Genomic DNA, 16,692 nt, shown 5'->3' on the forward strand with positions numbered 1-16,692 from the left:
TCAATCGGACACTTAAAAAAGAAACTATCTAAAGTTCAAATTCAACTTGAGATAGTTAAGAAAATGAGCCAGTTGACATGAACCCGACTAGATGGGCTGGCATGACAGGGTCACTTGAGGAATACAAAAAAAGGTGGTAGTGGATGGAAATTCAGGAAAAACTGACACATCATGACTTTATCAATTCATAAATTTACAAAGGAAATGTAGAAATATTCACTTCACATCCGTTGAAATTTAGCTCAGATGCTCAGAAATTATAGGCTTCATGTTGAGAGAAAAAGGTAGCATTTTTTACTTTCTGCTATCCTCACGTTTTTGTCGTCATGAACTCACATATTTACAGGAAAACTCTTTTTGATCAAACTGACTGAAAATAACCTTTTAAGAAATCTGAATATTGCTGACTCAGCTGAGCCAGAACAAAGGTCCGTTAGGACAATTTGATGAAACAACAGAGTGCAGGAAGTAGGTTGAAGAGGATCAGAACTTCTTACTTTATAAACTCCCCAATTTGAGAGAGAAACTTATTATATCACAACACAAATGGTGCCTATCGTGACTGCTTGTTTGTTGGGTGGAACATGAGAGCGACGCGTGACTGGGTCTTACTGGGTCCATGGTGAAACAGGCTCTGCTCCAGTCCAGAGACGCCCCCAGCCTCCTCAGCTGCTGGTAGATCTGCTCCCCTTTCCTGGAAAAGTGGGAGAACTTCATCAGACACCAAAGCGTCCATGTGGAGGCACCACGGAAAATGGGAGGCTTACTGGTTCTTCCAGGTCCAAACTTCCTGTAAAAACTCTTCTCTGGTCAGGTCTTGTCGGCGCTTCCCTTTGTCTCTCAGAAGTCTGCGCTCCACCACCGACTGAAGCACACAATAAATAAATAAATAAATAAATAAATAAATAAATAAATAAATAAATATTACCACAACTGACAACAGCGCGGCCGTGGTCGTGGAAATGTCTGACAAGTGCAGCCGATGCTTGCTTCGTGCACTCGACAATTTGATAACAAAGAGTTGACAATTCTGGCTTCATACAGTATTACAAAAGTATTCTGTAACAATTCGTACGGTGAATTAAACCAATTTGACAATTCTATGCCACAATGCATGTTTCCAGGTCTTATTTTACAAGAATAACGTTTCTATACGGTCAAAACGTACAAAGACCGGGTCTGTGCCGATTCGTGCGGTGAATTAAACCAATTTGACAATTCTACATCACAATGCCTGCATTCAGGGCTTATCCATAACTTTGCGCGGTTTTCAAAAATCACAAGTATTTAATTTAAGAGTACGCTTAAATAACAAATAAAATGAAATAAAATGATAAGAAAAGAGGTAAAATAATAAAAAGCACAAGTTGTTAAAAATAAGGGCAGTTGAGTACAGCAGGTAAGTATTTAAGAGTACGCTTCAGTAAACAGTAATGTTTTTAGCCCTGATTTAAAAGGAGCTGACAGTGTGAGCAGACCTCAGGTCTACAGGAAGTTTGTTCCACCGGTGAGGAGCAGAATAACTGAAAACTGCTTCAAGTTGGAGACCTGAGAGAAGACTGGCGGATTCTGAGAGGAAGCGTATCCAGGCGGGGGGGATGAAATCTATCATATCTGTTAAATAAAGAGCAGTCAGAGTTGCTTTTCTGACTTCAGACACTGCTTCAACTGCAGATGTTCAATGACTCAGTGAAATCGAACATTTTCAAAAACCAACGGGGGCTGCAATGCCAGCGGTCTGTCCATCAGTTTTTCTGGTTTCAGTCTGGAAATTACAGTATTTCCTGGTAGGATTTTATACTCTAAAATAAAGCGATATGGGGAATATAATAGTGACTCGAGATACGCAGCTTCGTCTGACCACTCCAGGCTGTACAGAAGAGGGTGTCCTGAGAAATGTCCTGTTCTGGATATTAGAGCAATAAAGAAGAAGACTTTTTTTTAGATGACATGGTTTTGGACGGTGCATAGACATAAATACTCATAGATACTGATACCCTAATTTTTGGCAGTTTCTGCAAGTATTTCTGATACTAGTATTGGTACCAAAACAACTCTATTGCAGAGGTTTTAATTCAAGCTTTAATTCAGCTTTTTAATTCAATTTTTGCTAAATTTTCTGAAAAAAAAGGAAGAAATAAAAAGTTGTTTTTTTGCAGACTTTTAAGCCCAGCTCTGACCGGGAACGGGGAAAGAAGTCCTTAAAGCAGAGCGGCAAGTTTCTCGCAAGTTTATAAAGTCAGACTTGTTGTGTTCCACAATTTGTGAGTTTAAGAACAAGAGGAAGTTGTTAACTTTTCCTCTCAATTTGCCAGTTTATGAAGACAGACTGGAACGTGTCCTGGGGAAACTCAAATCCCTCATTAGTCTTGATGTTTTTGGTCAGTCTGGGTCAAACAGGAACCCGATCAGCTGGAGATTGAGTGGTTTTGTTCAAGTCAATATCTATTTACAAGATTCATCTCTAAAATCGAAATTCCATTTCAACATTGTTCTCGACATTTCGACTTTTTTCTCGAAGTGCATAATGAAAAAAAAATCTTCCTCCTCTAAAATATTATTTTTATTTTTATAATTTTTTTTCCCCTAATACCCTTCCGTACCCTGGAATTCCTAACTACAGACGAAGAAAAAAAAATAAGGAGCATCTGAAGTTGGTGTACCTGAGTTGCGATACCAGCATGGTCACATCCAGGAACCCACAGGACTCGATATCCCAGCATCCTCCTCCTGGTGGAGAAGGATCACAGTCACTAAAAAAGTGAGTTACTGAACTGATGAGTTCTGCTGTTGTCGGTGGTTACCATCGGACCAGAGCGTCCTCCACGGCAACAGTCAGAGCATGACCCAAATGCAGCGTACCGGTTACATTTGGCGGAGGAATACACAAAGTGAAGGTCTGATCCACGCGGTGAGACAACCTCTCCTGAAAGCACAACAAATACCCTGCAGTCATTCACTCCGTCAGACTTAGAAAAGATCAGGATAACAACACAACACAATGCTGAAACAGAGAACACAGGGATGGTACACACGTCAAGTTAAGTCAGTTTTATGGGTGGGATTAAACCCTTTAATATAATACATTGATCTGTTACACTTTAAAAAGAATGACTAGATTAGATTAGTAGATTTAAACTCAAAATTCAAGCTGAGTTAGTTAAACAAACCCAACTGGCTAACAGAAAGTGCTAACATAACGGCGGATTTGGATAATTGGAGAAAAAAAGAATTATATTGAACATTAAAGGCACGTAAAATTCTGTGGGAGAAAAGAATTGAAAAAAAAATGTTTTCTACACCTTACTTTAAAGGAGCCGTCTGTAAGAAATGGCCAAAATTGGTACTGCAGTCACTTTCAAAATATTGTTGAGCGGCGTGTACCCTCCCCCTCCTCCCCCCAACCAGAGGTTGCCAGGTAGGCTGCAGAATGCAGCAGGAACGTAGGCTGCCATGGCTGCGATAATTAGAGCTGAGCTGGCAACCCGGATGCTGAAACAATACTGACTTGGTGATTGGGAGATAGGTGGAGGGTGGAGCTTCAGAAACAATACTGACTTGGTGATTGGGAGATAGGTGGAGGGTGGAGCTTCAGGCCAAAACAAAAAATGACAACATAAACATCAGTTGAGGGCTGCAACTCCTCTTTTTAAACTGGAATATCCTGGCTTGAGTGCTGTTGTCAGTGACATAAGTATTTGAAATGAACATGATTTTTAAATGTCTGTTGACATATCGGGGTCATTTTATGATTAGTTTTATTATTGCTCTTACATACAGCTCCTTTAAAACTTAAGTTTGCACTCAGGAATTTACAATAAAATGTAAAAAAAAAAAAAAAGTAAAAACAAAATGAAAAATATATATTTTTAAACGTTTTTACCCTTTCAAATTTGAACAGAAGAAGAATCACAAATTTTGACTTCATGAACCTTAAAAAATCTGATTTTATTTGCACACAGTTGCAAATAAAAAATATGTGAAAAAATTTAAAATATTTTTCATAAGTTCAAAAATCGGGCTAAAATGTTGGTTCTTTTAATTCTTACCTGTAAACTTGCAAAAATGTTAATTGTACATTCCAGAATCCATCTACTCTCAAATTTGAAAAAGACCTGCATTTTGACTTCATTCAACTTTACAAAAACTACCCAGATTTTCCCAAAAATGTCATCGAGTTACAATCTCAACCAATATCCAGAGTCATGTGGTTCATATTTGAGGCAACATTCAGTAATTTGGGGTGGAGAACTAATTTAGGCTGCAACAAATAAATAAAAGGTCATGTTACACATTTTTCAAAGCTTTACGTTCTCTGAATTAACAGAATAAACAAGTGGATGTAAGTAAATCCTCACGTGTATTTCAGGACTGAAGAAGCCCTCTTTCTCCCACCACTCGTACCAGCAGGCTTCTACGTAATCCGGACTGTAGGAGGAGGGCAACGGCAAACTCACATCTGTAAATCAAACAGATCAATCACAGTCTGCAGAAAGACGTTCTGGGGTGGAAACAGTTCAGACAAAAATTCAATCACCTTTCTTGTTTCCAGGAGCGGTTTGAGCTGAGTAAACTATCTTCTGCTTCTCACTCCAGTTCACCACTTCAGCACTCTGAAAACATACAAACACGCAAAAATATCACAGTTTCAGTTTATGTTTCTAAATGTTTCCATTTCACTTCACTAGCATTGGGTTTATTAGATCATTATGTTCGAAATAAAGAAGATTAACAATTTGAGGCTAATAACGAAGTCTTGAGTCCCGTGAAGAAGATATTTAATCACTCTAGCAACTTCTATAAATACTTACATTTTAATCATGCCTCGTATTTTTATTTTATTTATTTACTTTTTCTATTTAGATTGTTATTATGGTTTCTGTTATGAGCTTGTTTTCATTTGTTTCTTTTCTTTTTAATGTCCTTGCCCTTGTCTTGTTTTTGGTTGTGTGTTTTTGCGTTGTGCTGCCAAATGGGGTTTTGGTATTGTTGTGTATTTTGTGAAAATCTAATAAAGACATGTTTAAAAAAAAAACTTACATTGTTAATTTATAAAGTGACAAGGGGAAAAATGAAATTTACATGGAATTTTGAAGAAAAAAAAGAAGATAAAGCCTCTTTGACCAATCATTTCCCAACTTGCAGAAAAAATGTGAAAACTGAGTACTAAACTAAGTCTTGTGTCTTAATCGTGGTTGTGGATCTTTGAATTTACCGTGTGTGAACTGGACAGGATGGAGTCATCGCGCTGTTGCCTGCGCCTCCGTTTCTCTGCTTGGGTCCGTGGAGGGGGGCTTGTGTGAGATGGATGGGGGGACGAGGCTTCTGGTGGCTTGTTGGAGCAGAATCTGGTGGCGCCGGTCCACACCAGCCGTAAACTGGGAGGACCACCTGTCCGCCACATCCTCAGTGGCCCGCTGGAAACCAATACACAAGATCAGTCATGTAGCTCTGATTAGGAAGAAAAGTAGGGCAATTACTTTTCTACAGTCAAAGTTGGTTTGGGTTTTATCAGTTTTTTTGTTTCAATGAATTGAAACTGGGTCACAATATCAATGTGACCAATACTGGATCTATTCATAGGCTCACATTTAACATGAGACAGTGACTCCAAAGCTAAATTCATGTAAAAAATTAAATATTGAACAAAAAGAAGAAGAAGCTCCCTAATGCCACAAAATTTGGTGTAACTCTTGTTTTTCACTTGTGACATAATTGTTCTCAGGTTTTAAATTATTTGGTCATGTTTGGAAGGTTGTGAAAAAAAATGCCTGGAAAGGCATTTTCAAAATAATGTCAAGGTATTAACATCTCAATGTTTATTTTTAATAGCATATTTAAAACCAAACTTAGCTGACCAGAGTGTCTTCCAAACTAAATAAAATAAGCATACAATCAGAAACCCCTAAACTAAACTAAAGTATCTGAGTCTAAGCTAAAATAACTGATAAATCAACCAATAAACAAAATAAATTTATAGGATTGTATTTTTTTCACAGAAAAAAATGAATGCTGTATTTTCATAAAAACTTAGAAAATTTAGACATAAAAGTTAATAAAATACAATACAATGTAAAAAAAAAAAAGAAAAGAAAAAAAATTGTGAAAAATACAGACAGGTGTATTTATCTTCAGAAACAGTCCTAATGGTTGGAAGTCCCGTTGAAAACACGTGAGTTTTTGTGGAAATGTTCACATAAAGTAGAAAAAAACCTTAACCATAATACAAAAAGACTTGCATTATATGTATCTTGTAGTACTACAATTCGGCTTTATTTTGGAGACATTGTGTCAAATGGTTTAGAAGCTATTAACAAAATACTTTAAAGACATTGATCCCAGGTGAATGTCAGATGAGCATATAGGCTACATAAATGTACTTACTGTGCTCCGAAAACACTCCGTTCTCAGACAATAACGATGACAAAAAAAAAAAGTTTAATACTGCTGTCAATTTTGAGTGAACATAATATCCCTATGTACTTTGGTCCCGAAAACCCTGTGCCATCTCGGATTTTTGGTGAAACCTTGCGGACATGATTAACTAAAAGCGGTCCGTCTGAAAATATCTTCCCCATTACACCGCTGTTGTAAACAGGAAATGGATCATACCATCCTGTTCTTTAAAAAATAATAGCACTTCGACAAACCCGTGAATGTAATGGTGGAATAAAGAGGCATCGTGTTTCATTTAATAAACTAAAATATGAATAAATAATGTACCTAGTGTGATATTTGTTACGATACACAACGATACACAAAACTGGCACTCTTGTAGCTGATGCGTTTTACAAGAGGAGCCTTTATTTTGAAAAGCTTCCACTTCCGTCTTCAGTCACGCTGAATTGACGTGTGTGTGTGTAGTTAAGCTCGGCGTAGGTAACACCTCTTTTATCTCTCCACCAAGCTTCTCCGCTTTCAACTGTCGTTTTAGTCAAACAATCAAGGCAGGTCTTCATAACTAACTTATATTTGCATCTTGAACGCAACAAACGCCCGTCTCCGGAGAGCTTTAGCGGTGGTAAGTGGAGCTCACGCAGGGATGGCGGAGGTTCCCGGGACTTCGAGTGAGACGATCACGGAGACCGTTCAGACCAGCACGCCGCCCCCGCCCCAGCAGGTAGGGCCGCCTCGGCTCCCCGTCAACCTCTTCGTTTATAGGGCACAAAAAACCAGCTCAGAGGAGCTGGAGGAGTCCTTGTTTTCAGCAGGAAAATAATCGACCTGGCAGGGCCGCTTCTAGCTGTTTTGGGGGCCTGATTTGTTTAAGCTCTGCTGTGACAGAGTGTGGATGTGACCGTTTAGATCAGTACTCGATCTATATCATTTCATCAATGAATGTGGTTTTACTGCTATTTCAACATTTAGAGTCATCACCAGAAAAGTAACACCAGAAAAATAACTTATTTGACAATTTTCACCTGTTTCAGGTAAATTTTCACTTGAAATAAGTAGGAAAATCTGCCAGTGGGACAAGATTTATCTTCTCATTACAAGCAAAACAATCTTGTTCCACTGGCAGATTTTTTTACTTATTTCAAGTGAAAATCTACTTGAAACAGGTGAAAATTGTTGTTTTTTCCAGTGATGAGTCTTGTTTTAAGTGTAATAAGATTTGTTTTTACTAAAATGAGACTTTTTAACTAGAAATAAGACAAATATTCTTGAGATTTTGAGTTTTTGCAGTGATCCATTTTACTTATCCTGTGAAGGACAGAGTCATATTGATAAGTTCAGAAAACTGTTCTTTATTGTTGTGTTTTGATGTATTTGTTGTAAGCCCAGTGGATATTTAAAGCTTACAGAAGGCTGCATTTAACTGCTCTTATTTGTAATATATTATATTATTTGTAATCAGCACAAATTATCTGTCCCCATATGATAAAATCCACCATCCCCCCTGATTTTTTTTTACAACTCGAGTACTGGTTAAGATGATCCGTAGCAAATGTATTAACCTGCTGTAAAACCTGATAGAATTGTCAATCTGATGTATGTATTCAAGATGAGTTTGCTACATTAACCTATTTTGCCCCAAAAAGGAATGTTTGGTTGGACACCAGAATAACTGGTAGCAATGTTTTTATGCCTTTTAAATATGTTTAAAGGTATGAAAACATTAAAGTTTTCAGTTATAATTGCATAAATTGTCTATATTTCATTTATTTATATACTGTCGTAGGGTTACATTTGCATAAAATGCTAAAAACCAAATTCTCAAAAATTAAAAACCAAAATAGACCAAAAATGGAAAAAATGTAAATGTAATTTGGGAAAAAATAAAACCGATTTCATCTGTCTCTGTTTACTGCCCTGGATCTGTTTGATAATTCTGCCACATGTTTCTGAAAGCAGTTCTATCAGCATTCTGGGAGGTGATTGGTCCTTACAGCATCATTATCTGCCAATACTTGCTGTTGAATCTCAATATAATACTAGTATTAATATGTTGCAAAACTACAGTCATATAATTCAGGCAACCATTCAAAAAACTGTTTTAATAACACTAACCGAAATCAATATCGGAATCGAATTGGATCGAATCAAATCTTGATAATCGATTCTGAATCTTAAGAATCGGAATCGAATCGATTCTTGACATTTGAATCGTTCCGCAGCACTAGTCAGGACTCAGGAAAAGGTTTTACAATCCTTTTTGACTGAAGTCCAGCAAATGTATTAACCTGCTGTAAAACCTGATAGAATTGTCAATCTGATGTTTGTATTCAAGACGAGTTTGCTAGATTAACCTATTTTGCTAATACATTTTGGTGAGGCAGCTAAGCCTGCAGCACAGTGCATGGGAGGCTGGCATTAAAACTCCATTGAAATGAAAGAAGTCTGACTTTAACAGCTTGTAAATTTACCAAGAAACTAAATTGTGACCTAACAAATATTAGTCCATGGGCCAGAGCCCAAAATTTCACTTGTCAGTACCACTCAGGGTGACAAAACTTTTGAAAAGATCCATGTAGGAGCCATATATTGATTATTCCTGTTTCATTTGTTTGATCTGGTTGCCACGGTGATGAAGGAAGTTTGGGTCACATGGGTAATCACCGTAGGTTATATACCGGTAAGTATCCAATCACCTGCACTGTCTGGGAGAGAGGAGTTAGGTAGCCGTAATTTTTGTTAACCGCCTTTTACTGATCACCCCGATTACAATTTGCAGTGTACACATTTAAAACCTATTAAGCGAATGTAATCGGAAGGCCGTTGTGGCTGAGCATCTGTCATTAAGCGCCATAAATCTCGGACTCAGCGTGCTTCTCTGTCAGCAGCAGCGCGTCAAGCAAATATACAGGACCCTAACAAAAACTCTCAAGCGGCTCTAATAAGTACAGGAAAGCCACAATAATCCATGTCTGTAGATGATATTTTGGTATGATAATTGATAACCCTTCCTGAGTGGCAGCTGTATCATAGTTATCAGCTCATGAAGTTACCCGCCCCCTTCAGAAAATTACATTTTAGATGCTGGTGCATTTCCTGGTTTAGCCTCATGTACAGGATATATGTCAATGTTTCACAATATTGTCTTTGGTATCATTTTAAAGGGGACCTTTGAAGCATTCATTCAAGTTAAGATGTGATATATTTCCTGAATCCCTATGGTCCTGTGAGTATTCCAGTTTTTGTATTTTGTGTCTCTGTTGTTCCCAGATGACACAGGGATAAAAGTATATCATTTAGGCGAAAATTGTGTAAAAATGTGCATTGTTTAGAGTTTACAGAGCTGCAGTGACCTCTATGTTGGTCAGAAAGATTCACATCTTACCTTGAATGAATGCTTAAAAGGTCCCCTTTAAAATGATACCAAAGACAATATTGTGAAACATTGACAGATATTCTGTACATGAGTCTAAACCAGGATATGCACCAGCGTCTAAAATGTAATTTTCTGAAGGGGGTGGTAACTTCATGAGCTGATAACTATGATACAGCTGCCACTCAGGAAGGTTATCATACCAAAATATCATCTACAGACGTGGATATTTAAAAAAAATATAAGCAAGTTTTGTCACCTTGAGTGGCACTGATATCTGGTCTGGCCCATGGACTATATAGACATTTTGGTAATTTTGCAGCATGGGGGCCCTGAGAAGCCATGGGGGCTCTTTGCATCTGTGTAGTCTGAATATAGGCAGCTGGTGTGGGGGGTCACCCCCAGACATTTAGATGGAAACGTAGGACGAGCTTGATAGAAACTACGTTTTCAGTTTATGCCGTAGATGTTGAGAATAAATCTGCTTGTGTTAGTTATCTTTCTGACCAGGGCTGGGGATCGGTCAAATGTCAAGAATCGATTCCATTCCGATTCTTAAGATTCAGAATCGATCATCAAGATTTTATTTGATACAATTCCAATACTGATTTGGGTTAGTGTTATTTTTAACAGTTTTTTTTAGCTGTTGCATGAATTATATGACTGTATGCAACATATGGATACTAGTATTATATTGAGATTCAACAGCAAGTATTGCAGCTAATGATGACTGTAAGGACCAATCACCTCCCAGAATGCTGATAGAACTGCTTTCAGAAACATTGTGTGGGTCAGAATGATCAAACAGATCCAGGACAGCAAACAGAGACGTATGAAATCAGTTTTATTTTTTCCCACATTCCGTTTTAATTTTTTCCATTTTTGGTCTATTTTGGTTTTTAATTTTTGAGAATTTGGTTTTTAGCATTTTATGCAAATGTAACCCCAAGACAGTATATAAAGTAATGAAATAGAGACAATTTACGCAATTATAACTGAAAACTTTAATGTTTTCATACCTTTAAACATATTCATCAGGCCCTCACAGCGGCTCAAATATTGTGCTGAACAGAAAATGACGTTTTTAATTTATTTAAGGTGACAAAAAACGTACAGAGGGAGAAATCTACATTCTCTGAGCGCATGATGCTTCTGGATAAGGTTAAAAACAAATGATCTGAAGCTGACTGGAAAAAAATGTGACCTACCGTGATTTTAATCTCTGCCAAGACAGAACCCTCCGGGTAAACATGAGAATCACTTCTTTCTTTTTTTTTTGTTTGTTTGCATCTTTTTTTTCCAACCTGCAGTTTTACATTTGTTTGCTTTGGAAGCACAAGTCTTTGAAATGAATCTCCCAACTCATTTTGAGTTTGGATTCAGAACTTGTATGTGTGATGTGTGAGATAAACACTTGGCATATTTTGAAAATAGATGTTTGATCTGATGCATTTCAGGAGGGACGAAGCCTGACCATTAAACTGAGGAAGAGGAAGACGGAGAAGAAGGTGGAGTGGTCCAGCGACACCGTTGACAACGAGCATCTGGGAAGACGGTCTTCAAAATGTGAGCTCTAATTATTTTATCTGCTGATTCATAGAATTTACAGTTATATTAAATACAATGCAGAAATGGTGAATATTCTGGGATTGAATGCACATTTTTTCAGAAAAAGCTAAAAAGTATCAATTTGTAGTTAAATAAATTGCAAAAAAAAATCCTTATATGTAAAGTCAGGTGTCTCTCCATCATATAAATATTCAAGTATCCTGATATTTAGATTCAGTCCTCCAAAGCTGAGTTGCTTAAAGGGGACCTATTATGGCATCTAATACCTATTTTAAACAGGCCTTGAATGTCTTAAAAACAAGCTTTTGATTGTTTTTGCTAAATAAATTAGAAATTCAGCCTCTGAGCCATTTCTTTAACATCCCATTCTCTAACCTCATTATCTATGCGGGATTCTGAGTGGGCGGGGCTATGATAATGAGGCACTGTGCTGATTGGCTGCCTGATTGACGCAATATACCGCTACGAAAAAATGACATTAGTTGTGGGCGTGGTTTCACGCATCGTAGGCCAACTGATGTAAATCACGCCCGTTGTTACGTAACGAAAGGGAGCAGAATCTGAACGACTCATAGAAGCCACATCAGACTGGACGGCTCATCCGGGCGGCTGTACAGACACTGCAGAATTTGGTTGCTTTCCTCCTTCTCTGAGTTGGCAGGCTGAGGGGAGACCACTTTATATATGTTAAAGCAAGAGAAAACATGTTTTTCACAATAGGTCCCCTTTGATATCTAAATATGATGGTCCAACCCTAAAACAATCAGTCCAATATTCTGAGCTTCTGACAAGATTATGTCTGGCCAAACAAACAAACATTTAGATTTCAAAATAGTTCAGTGCAGCATTGCAGAAAATGAAAAACTGGATGTCCAACTAAGAAATGAATATGTGTAAATCGGATTATTCCAGTCCAGCCATTAAACAAACCACGTACATCCGTCTAATATTAGTATATACTGATATTTGAGTACCGGTACTTGGTCCAACTTTATGAAATTGTAAACCAGATTTTCTGTGTATCAGAATATTTTAGTTCACCTTTACAAAATTGAAAACTGAATCTCCAAAATGTGTAAAGTGATTATCTGGTTCCAACCCTATACAAATGAATGAATGCTAAATCATGATTGGTGGATTCAAACTGCGTGTGCATAATTTCCTTTTGGTGAATAGTGAAGTTTACTGAATTGTACGGAACTGTGGTGAATTAATCATATTGGACATCTTCCCTTTGTTTGAATATGTAATTGCTTATATCCCGATATTTGTTAAATTGGTAGTTTTGTCATCTTTTACCAGTTTTTCAGGTCGTGTCTGTAAAACCACCATCTGCTTATTTTCCCTGACTGACAGGAAAGCTGAAGTGATGTCACAGCCAGTTGGAGGGTGGTAGATTGTTGGAAACACGACTTAATTCTTTTATTACAAACTGGTTCAAAAACTCTAGAAATTCACTCCTTTTCCTTTGTTTTTAGAGGGTAACACTAAGAAATTATCTTTCTACAGCTATTATCAGCTGTAAAAAGTAAACATGTTTATACTATTTTACAGGTCTTATATACTCGGCAAGAACAGAATTATTTTTTGGGGGGTTGTAAGAACTGGAAAAAAGTCTGGACGTACATTTCCAGGCATTCCCAAACATATAAATCCATAAAAAAGGTGCAGATGTTTCTTGATTAACATGTAGATAAAATTATCATCGACACCAGACGTTTTCATTCCTCTGCTTTTCTTCTGACATCAAATCAAAAGGTGTCTGAAAAGCTATTTTTACCACAAACTCCTTTCAGTCCCTAAGCAGAACAGTCAAAAATAGACGTCATGGCGTGTGGTTTTAGGAGCCCTTCAGGAATGTTTGAAGTGAAACCTGTCAGATGAAAGGAAGCAGTAAGAGGTACCATAACAGTACTGTTCAAGCGTGTTCTTTATTAGTGAGTCTATTGGCGCTTTTCCACTAGTACCTACTCAGCTCCACTCGCCTCGGTTTGGTTCTTTCCCACTAGGGGTCTAACGTGCAGAGTAGATACTTTTCTGTAACTATTCTGCTGAGGTTCTAATGGCACTTTCCCACTAGTATCGGCTCAGCCCGGCACGGCTCGGCGCGGCTTTACACGGCCCCACACGTGTGTTTTCGCACTGCCAGGTGAGAAGTGGGTAGGTTGGGGTGAAGCTGCTGTGACGTACTCGATTGCGCAACCGCTTTGTTCATGTCGGCGCTGATCAGAAATCAGCTGGAGCCGGGAGCGGCTGAGAGTAAAACAGCCCGTCTACATCGCTTTTTAAATTTTTTCTCGACAGCCACCAGGTTTATGAACATCTGCACCTCAGAGTTGGATCACCAAACAGACGTTTTGCGCTTTATAATAAAATCGCCGCGAGCCGCGAGTCCCCTCGCGCTGACTCCCGCTTCCTGATTCAAACGTCTGCCGGCCCCGCCCCCCGACCAATCGGTGGCGAGGAGGTGGTGACGTCAGAAATAGTCCCGGCTCAGCCCGCTTTCAGAACCTCACTGAAATGGTTACAGAAAAAAGTATCGACTTGGAGCGGCTCTACTCGTCTCAGCCCTAGTGCGAAAGCGCAAAACGGGTAGAACCGAGCTGAAGTAATACTAGTGCAAAAGCGCCATAAGCGGCTGAGTCGGCTGTATCTGACATCATCACACTACAGGCCACCGATTGGTCGGGGGGTTGGAGTCAGACGTCTGAGTCAGGATGTGACATCAGCGAAAGAGCAACTCTGACGGCAGCTTCTTGTTCTTTTTATTCGACCAGCAATGGCAGCGCAAAAGTCTGTTTCATGATCCAACTCTGAGGTGCAGATGTTGATAAACCTGGTGCTGAGGAGAGAATTAAAACCGGATCTAGACAAGCGATAAGGAACGACCAGATCTACCAGGAGCTCTGTCTCTTCATAGCTGCTCGCGGCTCCAGCTGACTCTTCAGCAGCGCCGAGACAAACAAACAAACAAAAAAAGCGCCGCCGCTTGAAGCTTCTCTCACTCTCATTTTTTAACTTGATATCGAACACAAGCCACAGACCCAGCAGCACATTTATCATCTCCTCCAGGTTCTACATCTTTAGTGTTGTTGTCTTCTTCGTTTAGATCACACAATCAAATACGTCACAGCAGCTTCACTCCAACCTCCTACTTCTGCTCCAGGTGCTGAATTGTTATGGAAAAGAAACCAGGCCGAGTTGAGTCGGGCCGAGTAGGTCCTAGTGGAAAAGCGCCATGAGATGGACATTCACCAAACTTATCTGAACTCAGGCCTCATTAGGAAGGGAAGATCTTTACTAAATAATGTTTAGTTGAGCTAATTCTCCTGATCTGGGTTGTAGGAGGACTCAGAAATGTTGTACACCAGTGCATCACCTCGTCCTCTTGTGTTCCAGGCTGCTGCATTTATGAGAAGCCGCGTCAGTTCGGCGAGTCGTCGTCCGAAAGCGAGGGAGACGACGACGAAGAAGGCTGTGGAAGTGCTCACTGCGTCCTGGGCCACGGCCGGAGGGACCACGGACAGAGGGGGGCGGGGGGAACCACAGCGCCTCCCAACTCTGGAGGGACGCACGCCCACTAACCAGCACCGGCGGGTGATGCTCGGGGGCCCGGAGGGGGCTTCTCCCAACAACGTATTACAAAGCTGCACTCCTGTTTTAGTTTAGTTCCATCACAGGTCCAGATGCCTCACATCAGAAAGACCCGACATCGCGGACTGTTGCATCATCGTCTCAAATCACCCGCTCCTCTAGACAGCCAGCTTACGTCTTAGTCCCTAGGCGGCAAAAAAATCCAACTTGTACAGATCCGAGCTGCAGAGGTCGTCCCAGCTTCACGCAGCCTGAAGCCCCGCAACCTTCTTCTTTCTGTCCCATTTGTGAGTCACTGAAGTCACAGGACTTTATTTTTCCTCAGAAGTTTGGATTCTTCTTTTCATCTTCAAATTTGTGAGTTTATACAGTTGCAAATCTGGAGTCCCCTTTCCCCTGAAAGCTGTGAATTTAGGTTTCTCTCAATTACAGTGGAAAAAAATCATTCTGTTTTGTCACAAATTCATTTCTTTCTCCAAATTTGCGACTTAAATGAGCTGCAGTCTTCTCATTTGTTTTGGTTTCTTCCTCAACAACAGGTGGATTTAAAAAATCTGATTATTTTTGGGGTTTTTTTGGGCGGGGATGGGGGGGGTAAATTGCTAGTTCTAGGTTTTCAGTTGCAAATTTGTGACTTTATAAAATGATGCGTTGTGTTTTATCTCTGCATCTAAAATCTGAGTTTTCTTTCATCCTCAAGTTTCTTAAGTCACAAATTCTGAAATTTTCAAATTGTAAGAGGATTTTTTTAAACATTTTAAATGTTTTGAAATTTGTATGTAAACTTCTAAAGCTTTTTTTCAAATTTTCAACATTACAGATTTAGATTTTGTTCTGTTTCATCATGAGTTCATCAATCAGACTATTGTCTTTAACAAATTTCTAAGTTTAAAAAACAAAATCACAATTTCCATTTTTTTTTTCCCTAAAACGTCTTTTTCTCAGTTAATAGTCCTTATGTCAGTTTCTTTTCCATCAGCATCCTTTAAATTCAGTTGTCCTCTAAACAGCTTATGTCTTAGGCCTTCTGCACCTATAGACATAATAAACTTCATATCACTGATCAGTTGTGTGTTGGTCGGCTGCATCCGGCTGCAGGAGCGTTGCCGTGGCGATGGAAACCGGCTGGAGGTGTGATTTGTGATGAAGTGATGCAGCATCTCCTTCAGCTCTCTGATGTGGAGGCGTCTGCGGAGGGACTCACCTGGACACACCTGTACGTACACGCCTGCACACCGCTGAGGACTTTATTTATTCGCTGCTCATCATTCCCGCTGATATCTACGTGGACGAACACATGTTGACGGACTCTGAAACGGATGAAGATCCCCTTCTGTCCACAAGGATTTTCCGTTTGAGGCTGAGTTGCTCTCAGTAATTCAGTTACGGGTAACACGCTTCTGCGACACCGAGTCGCTAAGGTCTGAACATCGACGAAGGGAAGGTTTCCCAGAATAAAGAAATCCTTTTGTGTTAAAAGTTTTAAACTGCTGAAAGTCAGAAGTACAGAATAGTATTAGGGCCAGGCAGGAGAAAAATAAAAATATTTTAGTGGAGGAAGATTTTTTTTTTTTCATTATTCACTTCGAGAAAAAAGTCGAAATTTCGAGAAAAAGTCTAAATATATTTCCACTTTATTCTCGTCATTTCGACTTTATTCACCACATTTCGACTTTATTCTTGAAATTGTATTTCAACATTAATCTCGACATTTTGACTTTTTTCTCGAACTGCACAATAAAAAAAAAGTCAATGTATTT

General features: G+C 39.1%; 2 protein-coding genes across 2 annotated transcripts in view; one reads left to right on the top strand and one right to left on the bottom strand.

The window, feature by feature from the left end:
• The window catches only part of vars2 (valyl-tRNA synthetase 2, mitochondrial), a 49,491-nt gene extending 42,920 nt beyond the window's left edge, over positions 1 to 6,571 (bottom strand). Inside the window, exons 1-8 of the mRNA XM_061741144.1 lie at positions 6,385 to 6,571; positions 5,216 to 5,417; positions 4,538 to 4,613; positions 4,359 to 4,459; positions 2,805 to 2,926; positions 2,664 to 2,730; positions 768 to 865; positions 613 to 694 (exon numbers count right to left, since the gene is read on the bottom strand). Coding sequence (XP_061597128.1) covers positions 613 to 694; positions 768 to 865; positions 2,664 to 2,730; positions 2,805 to 2,926; positions 4,359 to 4,459; positions 4,538 to 4,613; positions 5,216 to 5,404 — 735 coding nt within the window. The 5' untranslated portion in view covers positions 5,405 to 5,417; positions 6,385 to 6,571. The remainder of the gene's footprint in view (positions 1 to 612; positions 695 to 767; positions 866 to 2,663; positions 2,731 to 2,804; positions 2,927 to 4,358; positions 4,460 to 4,537; positions 4,614 to 5,215; positions 5,418 to 6,384) is intronic.
• A 289-nt stretch (positions 6,572 to 6,860) lies between these two features.
• ppp1r11 (protein phosphatase 1, regulatory (inhibitor) subunit 11) lies at positions 6,861 to 15,697 on the top strand. Its single transcript, XM_061742028.1, has 3 exons — positions 6,861 to 7,120; positions 11,227 to 11,335; positions 14,738 to 15,697. The coding sequence occupies exons 1-3, from the start codon at positions 7,043 to 7,045 to the stop codon at positions 14,920 to 14,922; spliced, it is 372 nt and encodes a 123-aa protein (XP_061598012.1). The 5' UTR covers positions 6,861 to 7,042; the 3' UTR covers positions 14,923 to 15,697.
• Positions 15,698 to 16,692: the final 995 nt, after the last annotated feature.

Source organism: Cololabis saira, chromosome 15 (assembly GCF_033807715.1).
Source record: "Cololabis saira isolate AMF1-May2022 chromosome 15, fColSai1.1, whole genome shotgun sequence".
Classification (NCBI taxonomy): Eukaryota; Metazoa; Chordata; class Actinopteri; order Beloniformes; family Belonidae; genus Cololabis; species Cololabis saira.

Bases quoted from the DNA above. Each gene is read 5' to 3' on its own strand.
- ppp1r11 (XM_061742028.1), top strand. From the start codon at position 7,043: ATGGCGGAGGTTCCCGGGACTTCGAGTGAGACGATCACGGAGACCGTT. The intron at 7,121-11,226 runs GTAGGGCCGCCT...GATGCATTTCAG, and splicing joins CGCCGCCCCCGCCCCAGCAG to GAGGGACGAAGCCTGACCAT. The intron at 11,336-14,737 runs GTGAGCTCTAAT...CTTGTGTTCCAG, and splicing joins GGGAAGACGGTCTTCAAAAT to GCTGCTGCATTTATGAGAAG.